General features: G+C 55.8%; 1 protein-coding gene across 3 annotated transcripts; it reads right to left on the minus strand.

Moving 5' to 3' along the window:
- Positions 1-867: 867 nt before the first annotated feature.
- On the minus strand, positions 868-11,552 carry POMGNT2 (protein O-linked mannose N-acetylglucosaminyltransferase 2 (beta 1,4-)). 3 transcript variants are annotated; one of them, XM_036333322.1, is made up of 2 exons: positions 11,337-11,552; positions 868-3,190 (listed from the first exon to the last, which is right to left on the minus strand). In XM_036333322.1, the coding sequence occupies exon 2, from the start codon at positions 3,077-3,079 to the stop codon at positions 1,337-1,339; it is 1,743 nt and encodes a 580-aa protein (XP_036189215.1). In that variant the 5' UTR covers positions 3,080-3,190; positions 11,337-11,552; the 3' UTR covers positions 868-1,336. The 3 variants fall into 3 exon arrangements, 2 of the variants coding, with proteins under 2 accessions (XP_036189215.1, XP_036189216.1); XM_036333323.1 differs by lacking the exon at positions 11,337-11,552 and adding an exon at positions 5,561-5,606; XR_004971651.1 differs by lacking the exon at positions 868-3,190 and adding an exon at positions 5,700-5,759.
- Between the last annotated feature and the right edge of the window lie 7,951 nt (positions 11,553-19,503).

The raw sequence follows: 19,503 nt of genomic DNA on the forward strand, positions 1-19,503 counted from the left end.
AGTGTCCAGTGGCACTAAGACCCGGTGAACACTGCTCTTCCTCACCACAGCCCTCTCCCTCCCACTCCCAGCTTTAGCCCACTGAGACGGAACTGTGGCCTTTATCCAGCAGGCAGCGGCCTCACTTCCCAGGCCTCGACGCTGCCCTCTGCCACATCCCCTTGGTTGACAATCAGGATTAAAGGGCATCTCCCAGCCAAGCCGGTGTGGCTATGAACCAGGAGGTCATGGTTCGATTCCCAGTCAGGGCACATGCCCGGGTTGCAGCCTTGATTCCATTCGGGGTATGCAGAGGAGGCAGCTGATCAGTGATTCTCTCTCATCGTTGATGTTTCTATCTCTCTCCCTCTCCTTTCCTCTCTGGAATCAATAATATATATTTTTTAAAAAGGGCATCTCTCTTCAGAGGAGAACACCCGAGCTCCAGTTCCACCGGAGACGACAGTGCATCTCTGAGCACTCACTGCAGCGGACTGCTGGCCAGCCAGTGAGGCCACGAGGCAGTCAGGTGCCTCCCACGGTGTAAGGGTCCAAATCTCCTCTGTTGATTAAACCCAGTTTTGCTGGAACAATTAAGATCAGAACTGCCCTGGCCAGGTGGCTCAGTTGGTTGGAGCATCATTCCATTCACCAAGAGGTTGTGGGTTCCATTCCCGATTAGGGCACATACCTAGGTCGTGGGTTCAACCCCCAGTTGGGGCACAAATGGGAGGCAACTGATATATGTTTCTTTCACACTGATGTTTCTCTCTCTTCCTTCTTCTCTCTCAAAATCAATGAAAGCATATCCTTGGGTGAGGATTAAAAAAAAAAAGGGAGGGCATCTCCCAGCCCCACTTCCTACCGTCTAATAAAGAGACTTGGCCGAGATGTTTATGATCATTTAATGACTGACCCAAACACACCTTATTGGGCTGCAGGTGCATTTTACGGTGATGGAAGCTGATGAGTCACTTGCCCAAACCACCCTGATTACTCGCCGTTTCCGGACACCTGGGCACCAACCAGAAGGACTCGGTAAGGAACAGCACGATCACTCGGCCAAAGAGGTTCTCGGGATCCTTACGTCCTGCTCCTCCTCCCGAAGGACCTTCTCCAGGGGTATGGATGCTCGGGGGGGAGAAGGGTGCGGGAGGGGGTGTCCCACCATAACAGGGCACAGAGTGCTACGAACCCCACGCCCCCAGATGCAGTAAGAAGTCACGGGGGCACAGGCCCAGGGCAGGCCTGCTCAATAAATAAACACACGATTCCCAGAAGCCACCACGGGGGTTAGCGGGCCCAGGGACACTGAGCTGCAGGGGCCACCCTCCGAGGCCTGGCCTCGGCACACTCGCTACGTGCTGCACACCAGCACATCTGCAAAGGGTCCCAGGAGGAGCTTGTTGAAGATGCAGCGGACCCACACCAGGTAGGTAGTGAAGGGCTTGATGTTCTCAGTGAAGGTGTGGTTCTGCAGGGCCAGGATGTAAGGCACATAGGTGTTCTCCCCCTGCTCCTGGAGCCACACCTCGTACCTCACCTCCCGCACCTTCAGGTACTTGAGGTTCCACGGGATCTGCCAGGAGACAGTGAGGCGGGCCTCGGAGGCGCCCTGCACCGACGCCTGGCACCGCGCCTCCCGCACCTTGCCTGGGTAGAGGCCGACTGTCCACTTCTGCTTCCGCGGCCCTGGCCGGCCCTTCACCACGCGCCGTATGGTTTGAATGAGGGATGGGATGTCCACCGTGGTGTCCTGGTAGATTCGGAACAGCCACTCAGGGTTCCGGCAGCAGAGATGCCGTGGGACCTCCTGGCTCTGCCGGATACGGGCCTGCTCTGCCTGGTCCAGGTGGGCGATGCCCCCCTCGTCCCAGGGCCGCTCAGGGTGCGTGACCGTGTTCTCTGGCACCATGTTCCGCCAGGCGACATAGTGGAGGTCCATGCCAGGCAGTGTGGCCAGCGTTTTATAGGGGGTGTAGTGGTCAGGATTGACGGCGTAAGGGAAGAGCTCGACCACGGTGGCCCCCCGGGGCAGGAAGAGGGCCGTGACCAGCTGGGCCCCGTGCATGCTGACCAGCATGGAGGCGTTGCTGACCAGCCCCACGACGTCTGCAAAGGCGTGGTCCTCCAGGGACACCGTCACCGTCTTCATCTGGAACTCCTGGGCCAGCGCCAGCAGCAGCTCTGCCTCGTTCAGGATGAGCCTGTTCTGGGTGCGACTGAAGACCAGGATGTACTCCTCGCCCAGCGGGCCCCCTGCGTGGCTCACGTTTAGCTTTTCCGTCATGAACCGTGCAAACTGCCGGATCTCGTGGCCCGAGACCAGGATGTTGGCTTTGGGGCCCTGGGGCTGGACGAAGCCGTACTGGTACCAGGTGGTGATCTTGGAGAGGCCCACGAACGCCTGGGAGAAGCACAGCAGCCGGCCCAGGGTCTTCAGCTGGGCCCGCAGGAGCGGCTGCTTGGGGCTGAGGAGCTTGTAGAGGTCGAAGTGCGCGCCCTCGCCCCAGCCCTCCATGAAGAAGAGGCGGGCGTCGCGGGCCAGGCCGGGGAACTGGCGCAGCGTGTAGAAGAGGGGCAGCAGGTCGTCGTGGAAGACGTGCATGAGGTTGTCGGGGTTGAAGCGGTTGGCGATGAGGGCCACGTCCGGCACGAACACGGGCTTGGGCAGGAAGCGCAGGGCGGCGGCCGGCAGCTCCAGGAAGTTGAAGTACTGGGTGTTGTGGTCGTCCACGGTGGACAGGTCGAGCAGGGCGGGCTGGAAGCGCCGGGAGCCCAGGTTGGGCAGCATGACGGACGCGTTGCCGTGGAAGAAGATGAACTCCTCGGCCTCGTTGGAGTAGCAGAGCCACTTGAAGCGGCAGATGCGGTCGGTGTGCGTGCGCCCCGTGCACACCATGTGCGTGCCGCCCTCCGTCAGGCTCTGCAGGGCCTTCGGGTAGTCGATCCTCGGGGCCGCGGCCGCCTCGGGGGCCTGGCGGCCCAGGGCCAGCTCCTCCTCCAAAGCCGCCGCATGCTCCCGCAGACGCACGTGCTTCCACAGCACCGCCGCCAGCACGGACACCAGCAGGGCGTTGAGCACGGCCGAGAGCTGCATCCTCTCGCTGCCACCTGGGGCCCTAGTGAGAGGATGGCCCCTGGTAAGTGCCACAGGCCTGACGGGCTTACCCCATCCCTGCGGGCACCCTGAGCACCGGCTGGCAATGGCCTGCAGGAAGAAGGAAAAGACACAGCTGTTGGCACAGTCTGTCTGCTGTCGCCTCAAGCTCCTGCTGTGTGCTGGGCACTGCGCTCGGCTGTGTCCCCACTACTGTCCCCGCCTCGGCAGGGGGTCCGTGCACCATTAGGCACAATGGCAGGTTAGACTGTTATTCAAAAGTACTTACTCCTGCCCGGCCAGCGTGGCTCACTGGTTGAGCATCCACCTGTGAACCAGGAGGTCACACGATTCAATTCCTGGTCAAGGCATGTACCCAGGTTACGGGCTCGATCCCCAGTGTGGGGCGTGCAGGAGGCAGCTGATCAATGATTTTCTCTCTCTCCCTCTCTCTTCCTCTCTGAAATCAATAATTTAAAAAACAAGTACTCCTCCCCACCCTCGTTGCTTCCAGGGTGCAGTACACATATCCATACCTTGACTTTGGGCTTGGCCACATAACTTGCTTTGACCAAAAAGGAAACAATAATCAAATAAATCACTACTACAAATGACGGAATTCGGGAGAGTGGCTGAGTCATAAATTGATATTCAGAAAAAATAACATAAAGCCCTCCCTGAGGCAGCCGTGTGCGCGTAAGCCGATGCAAGTTTTGCTCTGATCACAGACAAGAACGGCTTCCAGCAGAAGCTAAAGCTAAAACGAGCTCACCCCGGGAATGTCAGAGAGCAAGATGCCCAGGAAATGAGAGGGGAGAGGGAAGGCCCACCTCCAACCTGATGGGCGTCTCAGCCCCGGTACTCACATCCCTAGTGAGCTTTCTACCTGCCCTCTCCCAGGTGTCCCTGTGGCGAAGGCAAGCTTGGCCAGTGGGGATGTGGGAGGGGTGGCGGTTTTCTTAGGCCTGGGGGCCGTGTGAGCAGTAGCCAATCCACTGAGCTCAGGCCCTGGGGCAAAGCTTATAGGGCCAGGCAACAGCGGGGTAGAGACCTTGTGGGGTGGGGGTGGGGGTGGGGGAGGAGAGGACTGTTTATAATTAGATGCTAAGTCCTCCGCCACCCAGCCCTAAGCCGTGCTGGAATGGTGTTGAAACAGGCAGGATGAATACCGAGTGGCCCACTGCGACCTTCGCTGGGCACTTCAGGTTCTGTTACCCTTTGAAGGGGAGCTTGGAAAGGGAGGTTTGCTGGGGATGGGCAGCACATTCTGCTAGAAACTGTGGTGTTAAAGTGCCTGGGTTTCTAACTTGACCACTAAGACAGGCCGCCTGCACCAATGTTATTGGGAACAAATGCAGACACCATCCTCCCCGGGTGGCAAAGCTTGGATCCCAGATTCCTCTAAGGACTAAGCTGCCCACAGTGGCAACAGGCCTGGCGCACACCCCTGTCCCCTTCCCTGTCTCACTCCTCCACTCCCCCGTTCATGTTTATTGGAAACCAGTGCAAGTTTCACACCTGAATCCTTTCAGGACAAAGCATGACAGAGTAAGACTATTTTTCAAAGGAAAGGGGGGAAAAATAAGGGACTAAAAATATGCCCAAGAAAGCTCTGCCAGGCAGACAGGAGGAAGCTGCCAATTCATTCCCCCAAACTGCTTCGCTCAGCTCCTGGAGCAGCTAAATACCACCGGCCGCCACGGCTTCGGGGAATCCCCCTTCCAGGGTCCCACCTGTTCCAAGAGGCACAGGAGGCAGGTGTCCATGATGCTGCCACACCTGCAGACACAGTAAGAGCTGGGCAGCTGGGGTGGGGGTGCCACCTGCCAGGGGGCTCACCATCTGAGGCTGGGCATCTGGCACGGGGTGCAGGCCCTGCAATGGGGTGGGGTGCGTGCTGGCCAGCTCCAGGCACAGGCTCAGGCCATCCACAGGGGCCTTGGGGTCTTATAAGGAGCAAAAGCTGCAAGAAGTCCAGGCCAAGAGCAGAAGGTACAGACTCACATGCTTACTGGAACCAAGAGCCAAAGGGGAGAGTGAAGCCAGGGTGGGCTGTGTGACCGGGGGCACGAGGGCCTGGCATTAGTCTGCTCGGGCGGCCATAGCAAAGTGCCACTGCCTGGGTGGCTTGGCCCACAGACATGTCTTTTCTCAGTTCCGGAGGCTGCAAGTCTAAGATCAAGGTGCTAGCAGGTTTGGTTTCTCCTGAGGTGTCTGTCCTTGGCCTGAGATGGACACCTTCTCTGCGTGCTCAGAGGATGAGAGCTCTGGTATCTCTTCCTCTTCTCATGAGGACACTGGCCCCATCATATCAGGGCCCACCCTTACGACCTCATTTAACCTTCATGACCTTCTTAAAGGCCCTATCTCCAAATACAGTCACCTTGGGAGTTCGGGGTTCATCATATGAATCTGTGGGAACACAATTCAGTCCATAACACTACTCTGCTGGTCTTTCCAGGAAGCCAGAAATCCACTTACTAGTAAAATGTCAAATGTGCCCAGCTGGTGTGGCTCAGTGGTTGAGCGTCAACCTGTGATCCAGGAGGTCATGGTTTGATTCCTGGTCAGGGCACATGCCTGGGTTGCAGGCTTGATCTCCAGAAGGGGGCGTGCAGGAGGCAGCCGGTCGATGATTCTCTCTCATGGTTGATGTTTCTATCTCCTTCTCCCTTCCTCCCTAAAATCAATAAAAATATATTTTTAAAAAAATGTCAAATGTGCTCACTTATAACTTATGGCAACTATTAAAGTTGAATGAAGATGATATGTAGGCCCGAGGGCTGGGGCTGCTGGCCTCACCGAATTCCCACCTGCAGGACAGCCAGCCCAGCGGTGGGCCACTGGTCACCCCTCCAGGAGCGGGCTTGGAGGCACCCGCCGGCCCCAGGCTGCAGAAGACCCAGCAGGGCCCAGGCCAAGACGGTGCCCACACGAGGTCTTACATAATTTTCTAACCCTTTTACTTCCAAGGGCTGTGCCTAATTCTCATTGAAAAGTACAGGCTTTTGCCATTGAAAAGTGTTTTTACCCTAGATACGGGCTGAATTGCTAGTGCTGAATTACGGAGGCTTTCCACCTGCACTGCTGTGTCTCACACACGGTTAGTAAAGAGCAAACAAGTTCTGATAACCATCCTCAGAATGATCCATCCCCAACCCGCTTTTGTTGCTGGTGGCAGCATATAAAATGGAGACTGGTACCGTATTGCTTAAATGTGCCCCCACGTTAGACAGACATTTACAGGGCACCAGGTGTTCCGAGCGGAGTATTTACCCTTTGCCAAGACGTCGGCAGCCTGAGTGCTCCTTGTAAAACTTCACATTTCATCGGGCAGGCGTAGTTAACACTTAGCTAAGAGTCCTCCTAGCTCCAGGACAAAGGGCGAAGCTGGAGACAGTCATCCGACATTAACAGCCGGTGACTGTGACTCGACTTCCTTATCAATACCCGGGTATGCAACACCTTCAAAGAGGGGGCCCCAAGAGAACTCGTTTGTGTGGCGCTGGCGAGATAGGTGCAGGACAGCCAAGACTCCGAGGTTCTCAGCACAGGCGAGACTGTGGAGCAGGCCGAGGGGGGCCCAGCCTTGCCCTGGCTCATCTGCATCCCTCTCACCAGCCCCCAATGCAGAAACCTTCGATCACACAGCCTGCTCCACCATCATCTGGCTTTTGCTTGGCACCGTGATCGCTTGCAAGTTAGGTCGGCCTGTGTGGTCCTCTCTGGCATCAGCGAGCAGCCCGACTGCGCACCCGTGTGGCCATGAACGGGGTTGCAAGCAGGGAACAGAATCCTGTGAGCCTCTGCTGAGATGCTCCAACAGGTGACAGAACATGCCGACATCTGTTTTTCTAGGTGAAACTGCAAATTCAAATAAAAGCAGTTCTCACAGGGAATGCTCAGATCCCAATGTGGACACACGTCCAAGGGGCCCTGGGTCTGGTTTGAGAGGGCTGGAGCATCAAGGGGATCAGAAGACAGCTCGTTCATTGTAGGAAGCATAAAACATTCACAAAGAAGTGGGAGGTGCGTGCAGCAGCACACAGGCGCATCCCAGGAAAGTACTGGCTGGGGCTGCAGCAGCCAGAGAGGTGACCTGGAGGGCGGGGGTGCGTGCGGGGGTTTGAGCAGGGTTTTGGAGGCATTTTGCTGGCCATGGGGGATAAGATGAACAGCTATTGTGTGCTCACATGTCTCCATTTGTAGCAGTGACCACTACAAATCTGTCCACCGCAGGCATCACTGTGCCCAGTTATCACATCTGCCCACCAAGCAAGTCCTGAAACCTCTAAGCCGTAGGCTCTTCACCCGTCCTAGGGCAGTGACGGCCAGACCCAAAGCCATGTGCAGCGGAGTGGGCCCTGCATTACAAGACAGGCACAGCCCGGGGGTCAGGCTGCAGGGCAGGCGCAGGCAGCGCCAGGAGGAAGCAGGGGGAGGAAGCTGCCAGGGCCTGGGTTTCACCAGGGGAGGCCCGGAGCGCAGGCAACCACATGTAAAGCCCTCTGCGGGTTAAGGTGGGCGGTCCCTGCCGGATCCCAGGGTGTGCAGCCGGTGAGCCCTCAGCCCTCCCCGTCCTTTTCAGTTAAGCCTCACGAAGGCTCCCCTTGCAGGTGCTACTATCACCTCCACTTCCTTTTCTTTAATCTTCACCCGAGGATGGTTTTATTCATTTGAGAGAGACAGGACGGGAGAGAGAGAAAAACATCCGTGTGAGAGAGAAACAGCCATGGGTTGCCTCCCGTACGCGCCCCAAGAGGGGATCAAACCCTGCACCCTGGATGTGTGCCCTGACCGGGAATCAAAGCCGCCACTTTTCGGTGTGTGGGGCGATGCTCCAACCAACTGAGCCACCTGGCCAGGGCCAGAGGTCTTGTTCCCAAGCACTGTGTTCATCTGCCATCAGACTCAGAGGTACAATTAGTGACAGGGAAGCAGGGCAGCCCTCAGAGCAACGAGTTTTATCACTCAAGGGCAGAGCAGTTGTGGAGAGCTCTGCAAACGCAGACCCACAGGCTCTCAACGGTAACTTAGCAACCCGAGGCTTCCTCTGTGTAATTCACCCCACCTGGCCGGGCACAGAGATACCCCGGCGGCAGGAGGCTCAGGGAGCCGGGCACAGAGATACCCCTGGCGGCAGGAGGCTCAGGGAGCAGGGCACAGCGATACCCCCGGCGGCAGGAGGCTCAGGGAGCAGGGCACAGCGATACCCCCGGCGGCAGGAGGCTCAGGGAGCCGGGCACAGCGATACCCCCGGCGGCAGGAGGCTCAGGGAGCCGGGCACAGCGATACCCCCGGCGGCAGGAGGCTCAGGGAGCCGGGCACAGCGATACCCCCGGCGGCAGGAGGCTCAGGGAGCCGGGCACAGCGATACCCCCGGCGGCAGGAGGCTCAGGGAGCCGGGCACAGCGATACCCCCGGCGGCAGGAGGCTCAGGGAGCCGGGCACAGCGATACCCCCGGCGGCAGGAGGCTCAGGGAGCCGGGCACAGCGATACCCCCGGCGGCAGGAGGCTCAGGGAGCCGGGCACAGCGATACCCCCGGCGGCAGGAGGCTCAGGGAGCCGGGCACAGAGATACCCCCGGCGGCAGGAGGCTCAGGGAGCCGGGCACAGCGATACCCCCGGCGGCAGGAGGCTCAGGGAGCCGTGCCGTTCTCTCCCCCGAGGGAAGTCTGGGTACACCCTGCTGTGACCATTACCCCACCCGCCCTAGGCTGTGCTGAGAGGGTTAAGCCACCAATTTAGAATGACAACCCCCCCTCTTTAGAGCGAAAAGAACCCTTTGAAATGATCTGCTCCAACTCTTTACATAAAAGAGGTCTTGAGAGGCAGTGTGAGCTCTCACGGGCAGCCGAGATGAGAACAGCGGCGTGCTGAGTCCGGGGCTCCTCACACCCACGGCGCACGAGTGGCCCCCCCCCCCCCCCCCAAGCATCGAGCTGCCCAGAGAATGCAGTTCGAGACCCTTCCCAGCCCTGAAACAAGACCATTACTTCTCTTAACCAAGCTCTCCAGGTCTCCCCCGCTTGCACTTTGCTTCAGCTGCCTCTTCCTCACGCGGCACCTGCCAGACTCACCGCGTGGGTGGGAGGGCCACTCTCCTCCAGCCTCACAGCACCTCCCACTGGGACAGGAAACACCAGCAGCCAGGGCTGCAGGGTCCCGCCTCTTCCCCAAGTGGTACGAGAACACCCGGGTCCTAACATGGAAGGCTGCCCAGGCACATCTGTGCTTCAACAGCTGCAAAGACCGGGAGCCGCAGAGTTCAGGGCACCTGTTCTGGAGCTGAGATGCCAGGATGTGAGCTCCCGGCCTGTCGCTGAGCAGCGGCATGACCCTAGGCCTAGGCCGTTTCCCCTTCTTCCTTCTGATATACAGAGGGCTGTACATAATTAATACCTACAGGCGGAGGAGTTTGGAGAGAAGTGCACACCCATGAAGCCATCAGCATAACCGATATGCCAGAAACCTATCCATCCATCACCTCCAAAAGCTTCCTCCTGCCCTATTATTACGGTTACTTTTTGTGATAAAACACTTACGATCTATCCTCTGAGAAAACGTTAAGCATATGATAATCTATAAGCGTTGCTACCTACCGGCCCCATGCGGTATAGCAACCTCTAGGATGCGGTCATTTGTGTAGCTGAGACGTCGCAGCCTTTGACTAATGCCTTCCCGTTTCCCCTCCTCCAACCCCTGGCAACCACCATCCCATTCTCTGCTTCTGAGCCTGACGGTTTTAGATTCATCATCTAAGTGGTGTCACGTAGGACTTGTTCTTCCACGCAGAACAAACTGTGCCTCGGCCAGTTCGTGACCCCTGCAGGCCGCCATCCCCTGGTCTGAAAAAGACACAATTACACCTACTTCTCAGGGTGGTTTCATGAATTCAAAGAGACAACACAGGCAAAGCACACTGCCCGACAAGTGTCCTCATACGATTATTCTTGGTAACAGCTCCCATCCACTGGCTCTCACGCTTCGCACGTGTAACAGGCGCAAGGTTGAGTCCTTTATGAGAATCCTCTCATTTATTCTTTCCTACAAACCTAAAACAGGCGTGAGCAATGCCATTTCACACCTGAGAAAGCTCACCCAGCCGTTAGGGAACTGCCCATGGCCGCACAGCTATGAAGCGGTGGGGCTGGCGTCTGAGCCCAGGTCTGGCTCCAAAGCGTATGATGTCATTTGTAGGTTCCCCCTTTCACATTCATCACTTCACCCCGTGGCCCCACCCCATAACAAAGAAACAGAATTGCCGGAGGATGAGGCCCAGAGATCAGGATTTTAAAAAGATTCCCAGGTGATTCTAATGTGCAGCCAAGGTTGAGAGCCACTGGCTTAGAGTAGGGGTTGCCAACCAGAAGGCCGGCCGGAGAAAAGCGCAGCTGCTCGGACAGGACAGCCCACCACACCGAGGCCAGCAGGGTGCCCACGTGGCCACAGTGTGCGGGATTTTTATTCCCATGGGGCAGAGGCGGAGGCAGGCTCAGAGAGGGCAAGTGACTTGCTGACGGGCACACAGCTAATCGCAATCAGGATCTGAACGGCCTGCACGTGCAACAGTAAACATTGGTGCCGGAAGCCTGTTCCGTGTTCTTAGCCACTAAGTCCTGCCAAGCGCACCGGGTAACATTACCCAGGGACGGCTTGCTTCCCCCAAGAGGAGGCTTGGGAGTCGGTTGGCATAAACAGACCCTGGGTGCCCACCACCAAGTGCAGGGCTCTGGCCTGCGGACCTCGGCCCCTGGCAAAGCACTCCCATCCCCGGAGGCTACCCAGGCGCGGACAGGCGGGCGCGATGGGCTCCTATCACCGACACACAGCAGGGGCCCTGCTGAACCCCGAGTAGCACAGGGACGGGCTGCAGGCCTTCCAAGGGAGCTCGGGAGGCCAGGCCTCTTCGCATACCTCACCCGGCTCCTGCCACCCGCGCCCCAGCGCGCCATCATCTCCGAGGCCTGGGGACCCAACGCCGGGTCCCGCCCGAGCTAAGGGCGTCAGCGGGCACCGGCGGGCGGGCGGCGGCACCGGGACGCTGCAGGTCCACGTCCCCCGACCCCTGCCCCCTCCCGCGCCCCCTTCAGCCTGCATCACACGTCCCTCCTCCGTTCTGCAAACTCCCTGGGCTCCCCTCCACCCCAGGACCCGGCGGCCCCGTGGTGCACTCTCCGGGGAGGTCCGGACGCATCCTTCCACTCCAAACCCAGGCGGGTCACGGAGCCCTCGCCAGCCCCGCGCGCGTCTCACCTGCGGCGGGGGCTCCGCGGGGCTGAACCACTTCCGCCCTCGCGTCCAGGAGGCTTTCTGCGGCGACAGCCTTGGCTGAATCCGGTGCCAGCCCCGAGCCGGGGAGGCCTAGGCAGGGAGCACAGCAGCGCCGCGCCCGCCGCCCGCCGCCCCCCGCCGCCGGGCTCGCGGGTGCCCGAGGCGCGACTGCCCCACTGAGCGAGCCCGGCCAGAACCACCCGCGGAATTCTGGGAATTGTAGTTTGAATCCGAGAAGACGCCACCTCTTCAACCCGCGGGATCCTGGGAGTTGTAGTTCGCTCCTGGAGAGGTTGTTTTACCTGGTGTTAAGTTTGGGCAATTATGGGAGTCCTGATAATAAATTTAAATGCGAGTTAAACCAGCAACCAGATACTACTTATAAAGTCGAATTGAGTAATACGTTCACGTGCTTTATTTACACAATGTACGATGACGGGGTACTTAAATACAAAAGCACCATTCCTCTTCTGCATCACTCCAATGTTGCCAGCCTCACCCTAATCCACCCGGTCTGTCCAACTCCTCAAGAGTGACCAATCCCAACTCTCCTGGCTGCTGCAGCTGGCATTTAGTTCCAATGCTTGAAATATACATATGCCCCATCTCTTGACTTATGAATTTTAGGCACCTTGACCTTCTGCTAGGATAGATTTTAATTTCACTCATTTAAATGTGTACTGGACATGACTACCTTCACCCACATTGAGCTATGAGGAAAAAATAACCGCAATAACAAACGCTGGTGAGTATGCAGAGAACCAGAGCTCTCAAACAGTGCCCTTTATTGAGTTGGGGAAAACCTATCTTCGCTTTATAATCATTTTAAATGATAATGCCCAGGTATTAAGGCAGTAAGTTGGTAAAGTTTTACAGGGCAATTGACAATACAGTCAAAAGTCTTTAAAAACATGCAGCCCTCTAACCAAGAAATTCTAACAGTCATGGATGAACACAAGGGTTGGCCAGTGTTTTTTTTATAATTATAATAAAATAAAAGGCTGGAGTGGCTTTATTAATTTCAGGCAAGACAGAATCAACATCTATTAAAATTAGCAGAGATAAACAGGGATTGTATGTAATGATTATAAAAAAAAGTCAATGCACCAAGAAGACATAATAACCCTAAATGTGAATGTACCTAACAATAGAACCTCAAAATAAAACAATCAAATAGTGACAGAACTAAAAGCAGTAACAGACACATCTGCAGTTATAGTTGGAGACTTCAACTTCCTCCCCTCAACCATTGATAGGACAACTAGATAGAAAGTCAGCAAGAATACAGAAAAGCTCAAAGCAACAGGATCTAATTGACATTTACAGAATAATCCATCAAACAACAATGGAACACACTCTCTCTTAAGCACCCATAGTACCTACATTAAAATAAACTGTATCCTGGGCCATAAATTTAAAAATCAGCAAAAGACATGGATACATATTTTACTGAAGAGCATAGATATAGAGCAAACAAACACATGAAAAGATTTCCAACATCACTGGCCATTAGGGAAAAGCAAACTGAGATTACGTTGAGAGACTAGCTGGAGAGACGCCTGATAACCAAGGACGGAAAGTGGAGACCGCACAGAGACTGGTAGGAAGGACGGAGGCGAGAAAGGGCTGGCCGGACTCCCACAGACAGCAGCTGAAGTTCTGGAGAGATATCTCAGCTGTGGGGGGTTGCCATTGAGAATTCTGGGGTCTAATCCCCAAGCTGAGCCCCCCAGCAGAGAGCACCAGAACTAAGAAAAGTGCCCACATAACATCAGCAGGGTTGCTGTCTGCCAGGGAGAGACGGCTAGAAATGCAGGCACCCTCTTAAAGGGCCAACACACAACATTTCTAGCTCAGCCACTCACCTTTGCTCTGGCAGAGGGAGAGCAGAGTGGACTGGAGCTGTGTGAGCAGAAGCCAGGGTTGGGGGCTCTGGGGTTGGAGCTCAGAAGACAGATACGAACCCTGGTTTCCTGTGCTGAGTCATTCCTCATGCTGGGGAGGCCATCTTTCTCAGGCCGACCTTTGCTATCTAAGTGGTTTTTGCCTGGGGGAAGACAGTTGATCCAACCTACTGGAAAAACCCTTTTCTCCATGGTATGGAGTTTCTGGGGCCCATTGAGAGAGTGAGAATAACAATTAGCCTCCAGGCAGAAGCAATTGCCCCACCCGGTTGGAAACCCTCTTGCCATCCCTGTGGACGATTGCCTGAGAGCTAATCCAGACTGAATCCAATCCGTCTGCAGGCAGAGGCGGTCTCTGGAGGCTTTCCTTGCCTGATCTAATTAGTCAAAAACAGTGTTTGACACTGTCCTGCACTAGAGATTGAGAGGTGTAACAGATCTACCTAATACATAGTCACAATCCCAAACAGGCAGCCAAAATGGGGAGACAAAAAGATAACCCCCAAATGAAACAAGAGAAGTCTCCAGAAGAAGAGATGAATGAAATGGAGATAAGAAATTTATCTGATATGGAGTTCAGAATAATGACGGTAAAGGTGCTCAATAGCATGAGAAAAGATGTAGCAACTGTGAAAAAAGAGCAGTCGGAAATAAAGAATGACATAGCATTAATAAAGAACACACTGGAAGGAATACACAGCAGATTAGGGGAAGCTGAAGATCGGACCAGTGGATTCGAAGACAGGGTAGAAAAAAATCCCTCAATCAAAGAAAAAAACAACAAAAGCAAAACAAAACAGGAGGACAGCTTAAGGGAGCTGTGGGACAAGGCTTTTATTTTCAGACTTGCAGAATTCATTACTAGGGCGCTATTCTCAGAATGTCCACAAGAGGGCAGTATTTCAACACGGCCCTGCAAGGGCGAGAGCCCTCTCGGACAGTGCTCCGCAAGCCACGGCTCCGAGCCACGTGCGGCTCTTTGGCCCCTTGAGTATGGCTCTTCCACAAAATACCATGTGCGGGCGCGCACGAACAGTGCGATTGAAACTTCGTGGCCCATGTGCAGAAGTCAGTTTTCAGCCTGGGCGAGTCTATTTTGAAGAAGTGGCGTTAGAAGAAGTGGGGGTGTCAGTCGGTGGGGTGACGGGAGACGCGGCCATAGGCGGGCCGCGGGATGCGCAGCGCGGGGAAGGTACATTGTTTTGAGGTACGTTCGCTGAGGTCGACCCCTTCCAACTCTCCCATTGACACTCGTCTATCTGAAACAACGAGTGTGGATGGGAGAGTTGGAAGGGGTCGACCTCAGCGAACGTACCTCAATCAGATTGAGGACGTTTTTAGCAAAGGCCAGCTAAGGAGGACCCTCATTAAGTTAATAACAATGCACCTACCTATACAGTTTAAGTTTAAAGATGTGGCTCTCAAAAGAGATTTCAATCGTTGTGCTGTTGATGTTTGGCTCTGTTGACTAATGAGTTTGCCGACCACGGCAGTAGGACTACCAACTGGATTCTCTTTTGAGGCTCCCGGAATGACTAGGGTGCTGTTCTCAGAATGTCCACAAGAGGGGACTATTGCAACTGCTCTTGTTAATCCGCCTCGTCTCTACGCAATGATCAGGCCTGGACGGGTAGGGGAAAGCTTTCTTCTCCCGCACACACTGATTTAAAATGATTTAGGGATGTCCTACGCATTCAAAGCTGGGAAAGCTCCCTGGCCTCGTCAAAGTTTCTACATACCCAGAAGCCTGAAAACGTGCGGAAATGACCCTTTGTTTTCCCCGGGACATGGCAGACAGGCGCTGTGGGTGGAGGGCTGGGCAGGCAATCATGGCTTGGACACAGGCCCCCAGGGAGCCCAACCTGCCCATGCTTCTACAGTGACACCGTGGCACAGGCTCCTTCCCACGAGGCTTCTACTGCTCGGGAGATACACGTTTGGAAAGAAAAGGTCTTTCGAGAAAGCGTTTGTGCTTTCTCTACAGAAGCAGTAATAACATGCTCACCGCCGGCAGAAGTAAAGGCTAAACGAAGGCAGTTTAAAGTCACCCGTAATTTCACCATCCGGAGAGCTCCACGGTGAGCGTTTGGCTGTATCGCCTTCCGACCTGCCTGCTCTGCGTGGTTACATCAACGCGGTGGTTCTCAACCTTCTGGCCCTTTAAATACAGCTCCTCATGTGGTGACCCCCAACCATAAGATTATTTTCGTTGCTACTTCATAACTGTCATGCTGCTACTGTTATGAATGGTCATGTAAATATCTGATCTGCAGGATGGTCTTCGGCGACCCCTGTGAAAGGGTCGCTCGACCGCCAAAGGGGTCGCGACCCACAGGTTGAGAACCGCTGCATCCAAGTGAGCTCACACCCTGCACATTGTTGTGTCACCTGCCTTTTCACTTGCCAATAGGTGGCAAGTGTTTGGGGAAGAAGAATATCCGGGAAATGACAGCCGTTCTCATGAGAATCACTAATGGATTGGAATAAGGTTGCTGACTCACCTGCTTTGGCCACAGCCACTTCCTTTAAGTGCCTTTGAGATGAATGCAGGCAGTTTTAAAGGACAATTCTCTATTTTTAATAAGCCCATGGTTTTCCTTGTTGCCATGGGTGCCTGCTTTCACTCTATTCAGGATTAATCTATTTTATTCCACTGGGTGAGTCTAACCACACCAGGGATGCGAGCTGATTGCCCAGTCTCTCAGATAACAGTGAGATTATTTTATTGAGGTCGAAGAGGCTTTGGCAATGCTTTAGTCCAGTCCCCTCACTTCATGGGCCAGAAGTTTGAGGTCTACGCTGGACGGAACTGGACTTGGGCCGGAAGCTGGCAAATGGCACATCCGAAGTCCCTGGGAATGATTTGCTCATTTTCCAAATGACTTTGTCTTGTGGAAATAGCATAACCAGAGAGACCTGAGAGCGGTGTAGCACTGGGTAGGTACCCCTAATGTGGACATCGAATTAAAGGCACCCCCAGCTGTATCCCCCATCCCTTCACAGGGACCCATGCAGCCCCAGTAGGAACTGGTCATGTGAGCTGATGACAGAATAGAATCTCTGAGCTGGGCTGGGGTCTGGTGAGGCCAGGCTAATAGAAAAGGGAGGAGGAGGATGAGTATAAAACTAGGACGAGGAGGGAGTGATGAGGGTGAAACTGGAGATGTCAAGTGACTATTCAAGTCAGGAATACGCCAATGATCAGGAGCTGGTAACCACGGAAACAGAGTGGACGATGAGGACAAGGCAAGGCCAGGCGAAAAGGGGAAGGAAGATATTATTTCTTACCTTTTACCTAAGGAAGGGCTCACGGCTTCTCCATTTGGAGAGCTGCTCTCCACTGCTCCCCGCGCATGGCAGATGGAGGCGTGGGAAGATTGTGCGCGATGTTATGGGACACTGCTCTGGTGGCTGGCGTGTATTTGAAGAGGCCAGTGGCTCTCCCCTTCCCTGGCCGACACCTGCCCACAGGCTCCACCTTGCTGGGCAATGCTATTAATTCTCATTACCTTTCTAGCCAGGACGAGAAGACAAATGGGGATATATGTCTTTAAGGCGTGCAGGCCGTGGAGCTCAGAGCCCAGGCTGTCACAGCTCATTTCCAGGTTCACCTGTAACCATGACAACTCCAGTGATGCAAGTTGCCATGGAACATAATTTAACCTGTGCCAGATTGTAAAAAAAAGAAAGAAAGAAAGAAAGAAAGAAAGAAAGAAAGAAAGAAAGAAAGGGAGGGAGGGAGGGAGGAAGGAAGGGAGGGAGGGAGGGAGGGAGGGAGGGAGGGAGGAAGGAAGGAAGGGAGGGAGAGAGGAAGGAAGGGAGGGAGGGAGGGAGGAAGGAAGGAAGGGAGGGAGGGAGGGAGGAAGGGAGGGAGGAAGGAAGGAAGGGAGGGAGGGAGGGAGGGAGGGAGGGAGGGAGGGAGGGAGGAAGGGAGGGAGGGAGGGAGGGAGGGAGGGAGGAAGGAAGGGAGGGAGGGAGGGAGGGAGGAAGGGAGGGAGGGAGGGAGGAAGGAAGGAAGGGCAGAAGGAAGGGAGGGCGGGAGGAAGGAAGGAAGGGAGGGAGGGAGGGAGGGAGGGAGGGAGGAAGGAAGGAAGGAAGGGAGGAAGGAAGGAAGGAAGGGAGGAAGGAAGGAAGGAGGAAGGGAGGGAGGAAAAGCACTCAGCTTCGTCTCAGCGGACTCTGGAGATGGGACCTGTCGGTACACTCTTAACTATCACACTCATCTCATTACTCTCTGCTGGTGACTTCCCTGGGAGAGGTGGTTCTGCCAGGAGTGATTTCCTGGGAAGGGTGGACCTGTGAGGTAGTCAGGTGAACAGGGGGTGTGGTCCCGGGAACAAGGGGGTGGGGCCAGGTCCACCCCAACCCCAGCATGAAGTCTGACACTAGTACTGACCCCAAGGGTGTCCCAAGCAAAGCCTGGACTCTCTTCCCGGGGCAGGGCCAGCTCTTCCTGTCCCATTATATAGGCACATGTCTTCTGGCTCCTCCTCCGTCTCCCCCAAACCCAAGAACTGGCCCTCTCAACTGAGACCCCACTGAGGTTCCCAGAGTGCCGAGGCCAGGAAGGTACAACTTCTGCTCACCGGCTGCCTCCACACCTCACACAGCCAGCAAAAGCCTGTGAGGATGCCTCCGGGGGTGGGGTGGGGGTGGGGTGGGCACAGATGTCTGGGCTAGACTTCCTGCAGAATCCTGAGGAAACAGGGGCCCAGCCTCGGTGTTCAGTGAATATAGGGTTACCCTGTGAGCGAGAGGCCAGGCTAACAAGGGGGTGTGTATGTGAAAACAGGGTGGAAACAGGTGAGCAGCGGGAAGTGGTCAAGTGAATAAGGGGGTGGTGGGGCCAGGTGAACAGCTGGAAGAGATCAGAACAGCTGGAAGAGGTCAGGAGGACAAGGGGGTGGGGCCAGGTGAACATCAGGAAGAGGTCAGGAGGACAAGGGGGTGGGGCCAGGTGAACATCAGGAAGAGGTCAGGAGGACAAGGGAGTGGGGCCAGGTGAACAGCTGGAAGAGGTCAGGAGGACAAGGGGGTGGGGCCAGGTGAACAGCTGGAAGAGATCAGGAGGACAAGGGGGTGGGGCCAGGTGAACAGCTGGAAGAGGTCAGGAGGACAAGGGGGTGGGGCCAGGTGAACAGCTGGAAGAGGTCAGGAGGACAAGGGGGTGGGGCCAGGTGAACAGCTGGAAGAGGTCAGGAGGACAAGGGGGTGGGGCCAGGTGAACAGCTGGAAGAGGTCAGGAGAACAAGGGGGTGGGGCCAGGTGAGCAGCAAGAAGTCGCCAATTGAACAAAGGGATGGCGACAGGTAAATCTCAATGGAAGCATTAAGACTGACCCTAGCACTGACCACAAGGTTGTTGAGCATTGAGGTATCTCACCCTGGACTGTCCTGCAACCCTGACAGCCCTGCCTTGGGCTTTGAATTCAGGGACAGAGCTGTGTTAAGCCCCTGAAACCTCATTCCATCCTGAAAGCACTGTCCTCTCCCCACCAGAGTCACGGGCTGGTCCCCAGGCCCTGAGGGCCAGCTTCCTGCCTCGTTCACAAGGAACAACCTTCCCTGAGGACAGGGCCCTTCTTGCTGCCACCCAGGTCTGGACACAGGGAGGTGGGGTGGTTTCCACCTCCTGTGACCCTTTTCCCCATTCACATGGCCCCACCACCTAATCCCTTTGACCACTTCAAGCGGCTCACCTGGACCAACCCCTTTGTTCCTGGGAAAACTTCTGGCTGTTCACCCGGCCCTTGTTGGCTTCACCACTACTGGCTGGTCACCTGAGCACTCCCCCTGGTTCCCGAGACTCCGCCCCCTTGTTCACCTGACCACTGAGCCACCCTGGCCGGGCAGCTTTGCTCCTCACAGAGGGGTGGACAGACCAATCTCTGGAAGTTGGCTTAAGTGCCTAACACCCACAGCCCCAGACCACCTTCTGCTCACAGGATGCCTCCTACCCGTGGGGAGGGCGGCAAGCGGGGGCGGGAGGGGCCGCCAGCCCCCCTTTAAGACAGCCGTGGGGGGCCATCCGCCTCGGGACTCCCCATCATCCCCACCATGGGGGCATCTCACACTGGAGAGGCCTGCGACCCAGACCGCCCTGCCCGTGGGCTTGGACACCAGGGACAGAGCTGAGCTCAGCCCCTGCAAACCCTGTCCATCTGGGAGCACTGTCCTGCCCCCTCCAGAGCCGCTCACTGGTGGCCGGGCCCTGAGGGCCGGCTTTCTGCCTCATTCTCGGGGATC

This window comes from Myotis myotis, unplaced genomic scaffold, assembly GCF_014108235.1.
Source record: "Myotis myotis isolate mMyoMyo1 unplaced genomic scaffold, mMyoMyo1.p scaffold_m19_p_13, whole genome shotgun sequence".
Taxonomy (NCBI): Eukaryota; Metazoa; Chordata; class Mammalia; order Chiroptera; family Vespertilionidae; genus Myotis; species Myotis myotis.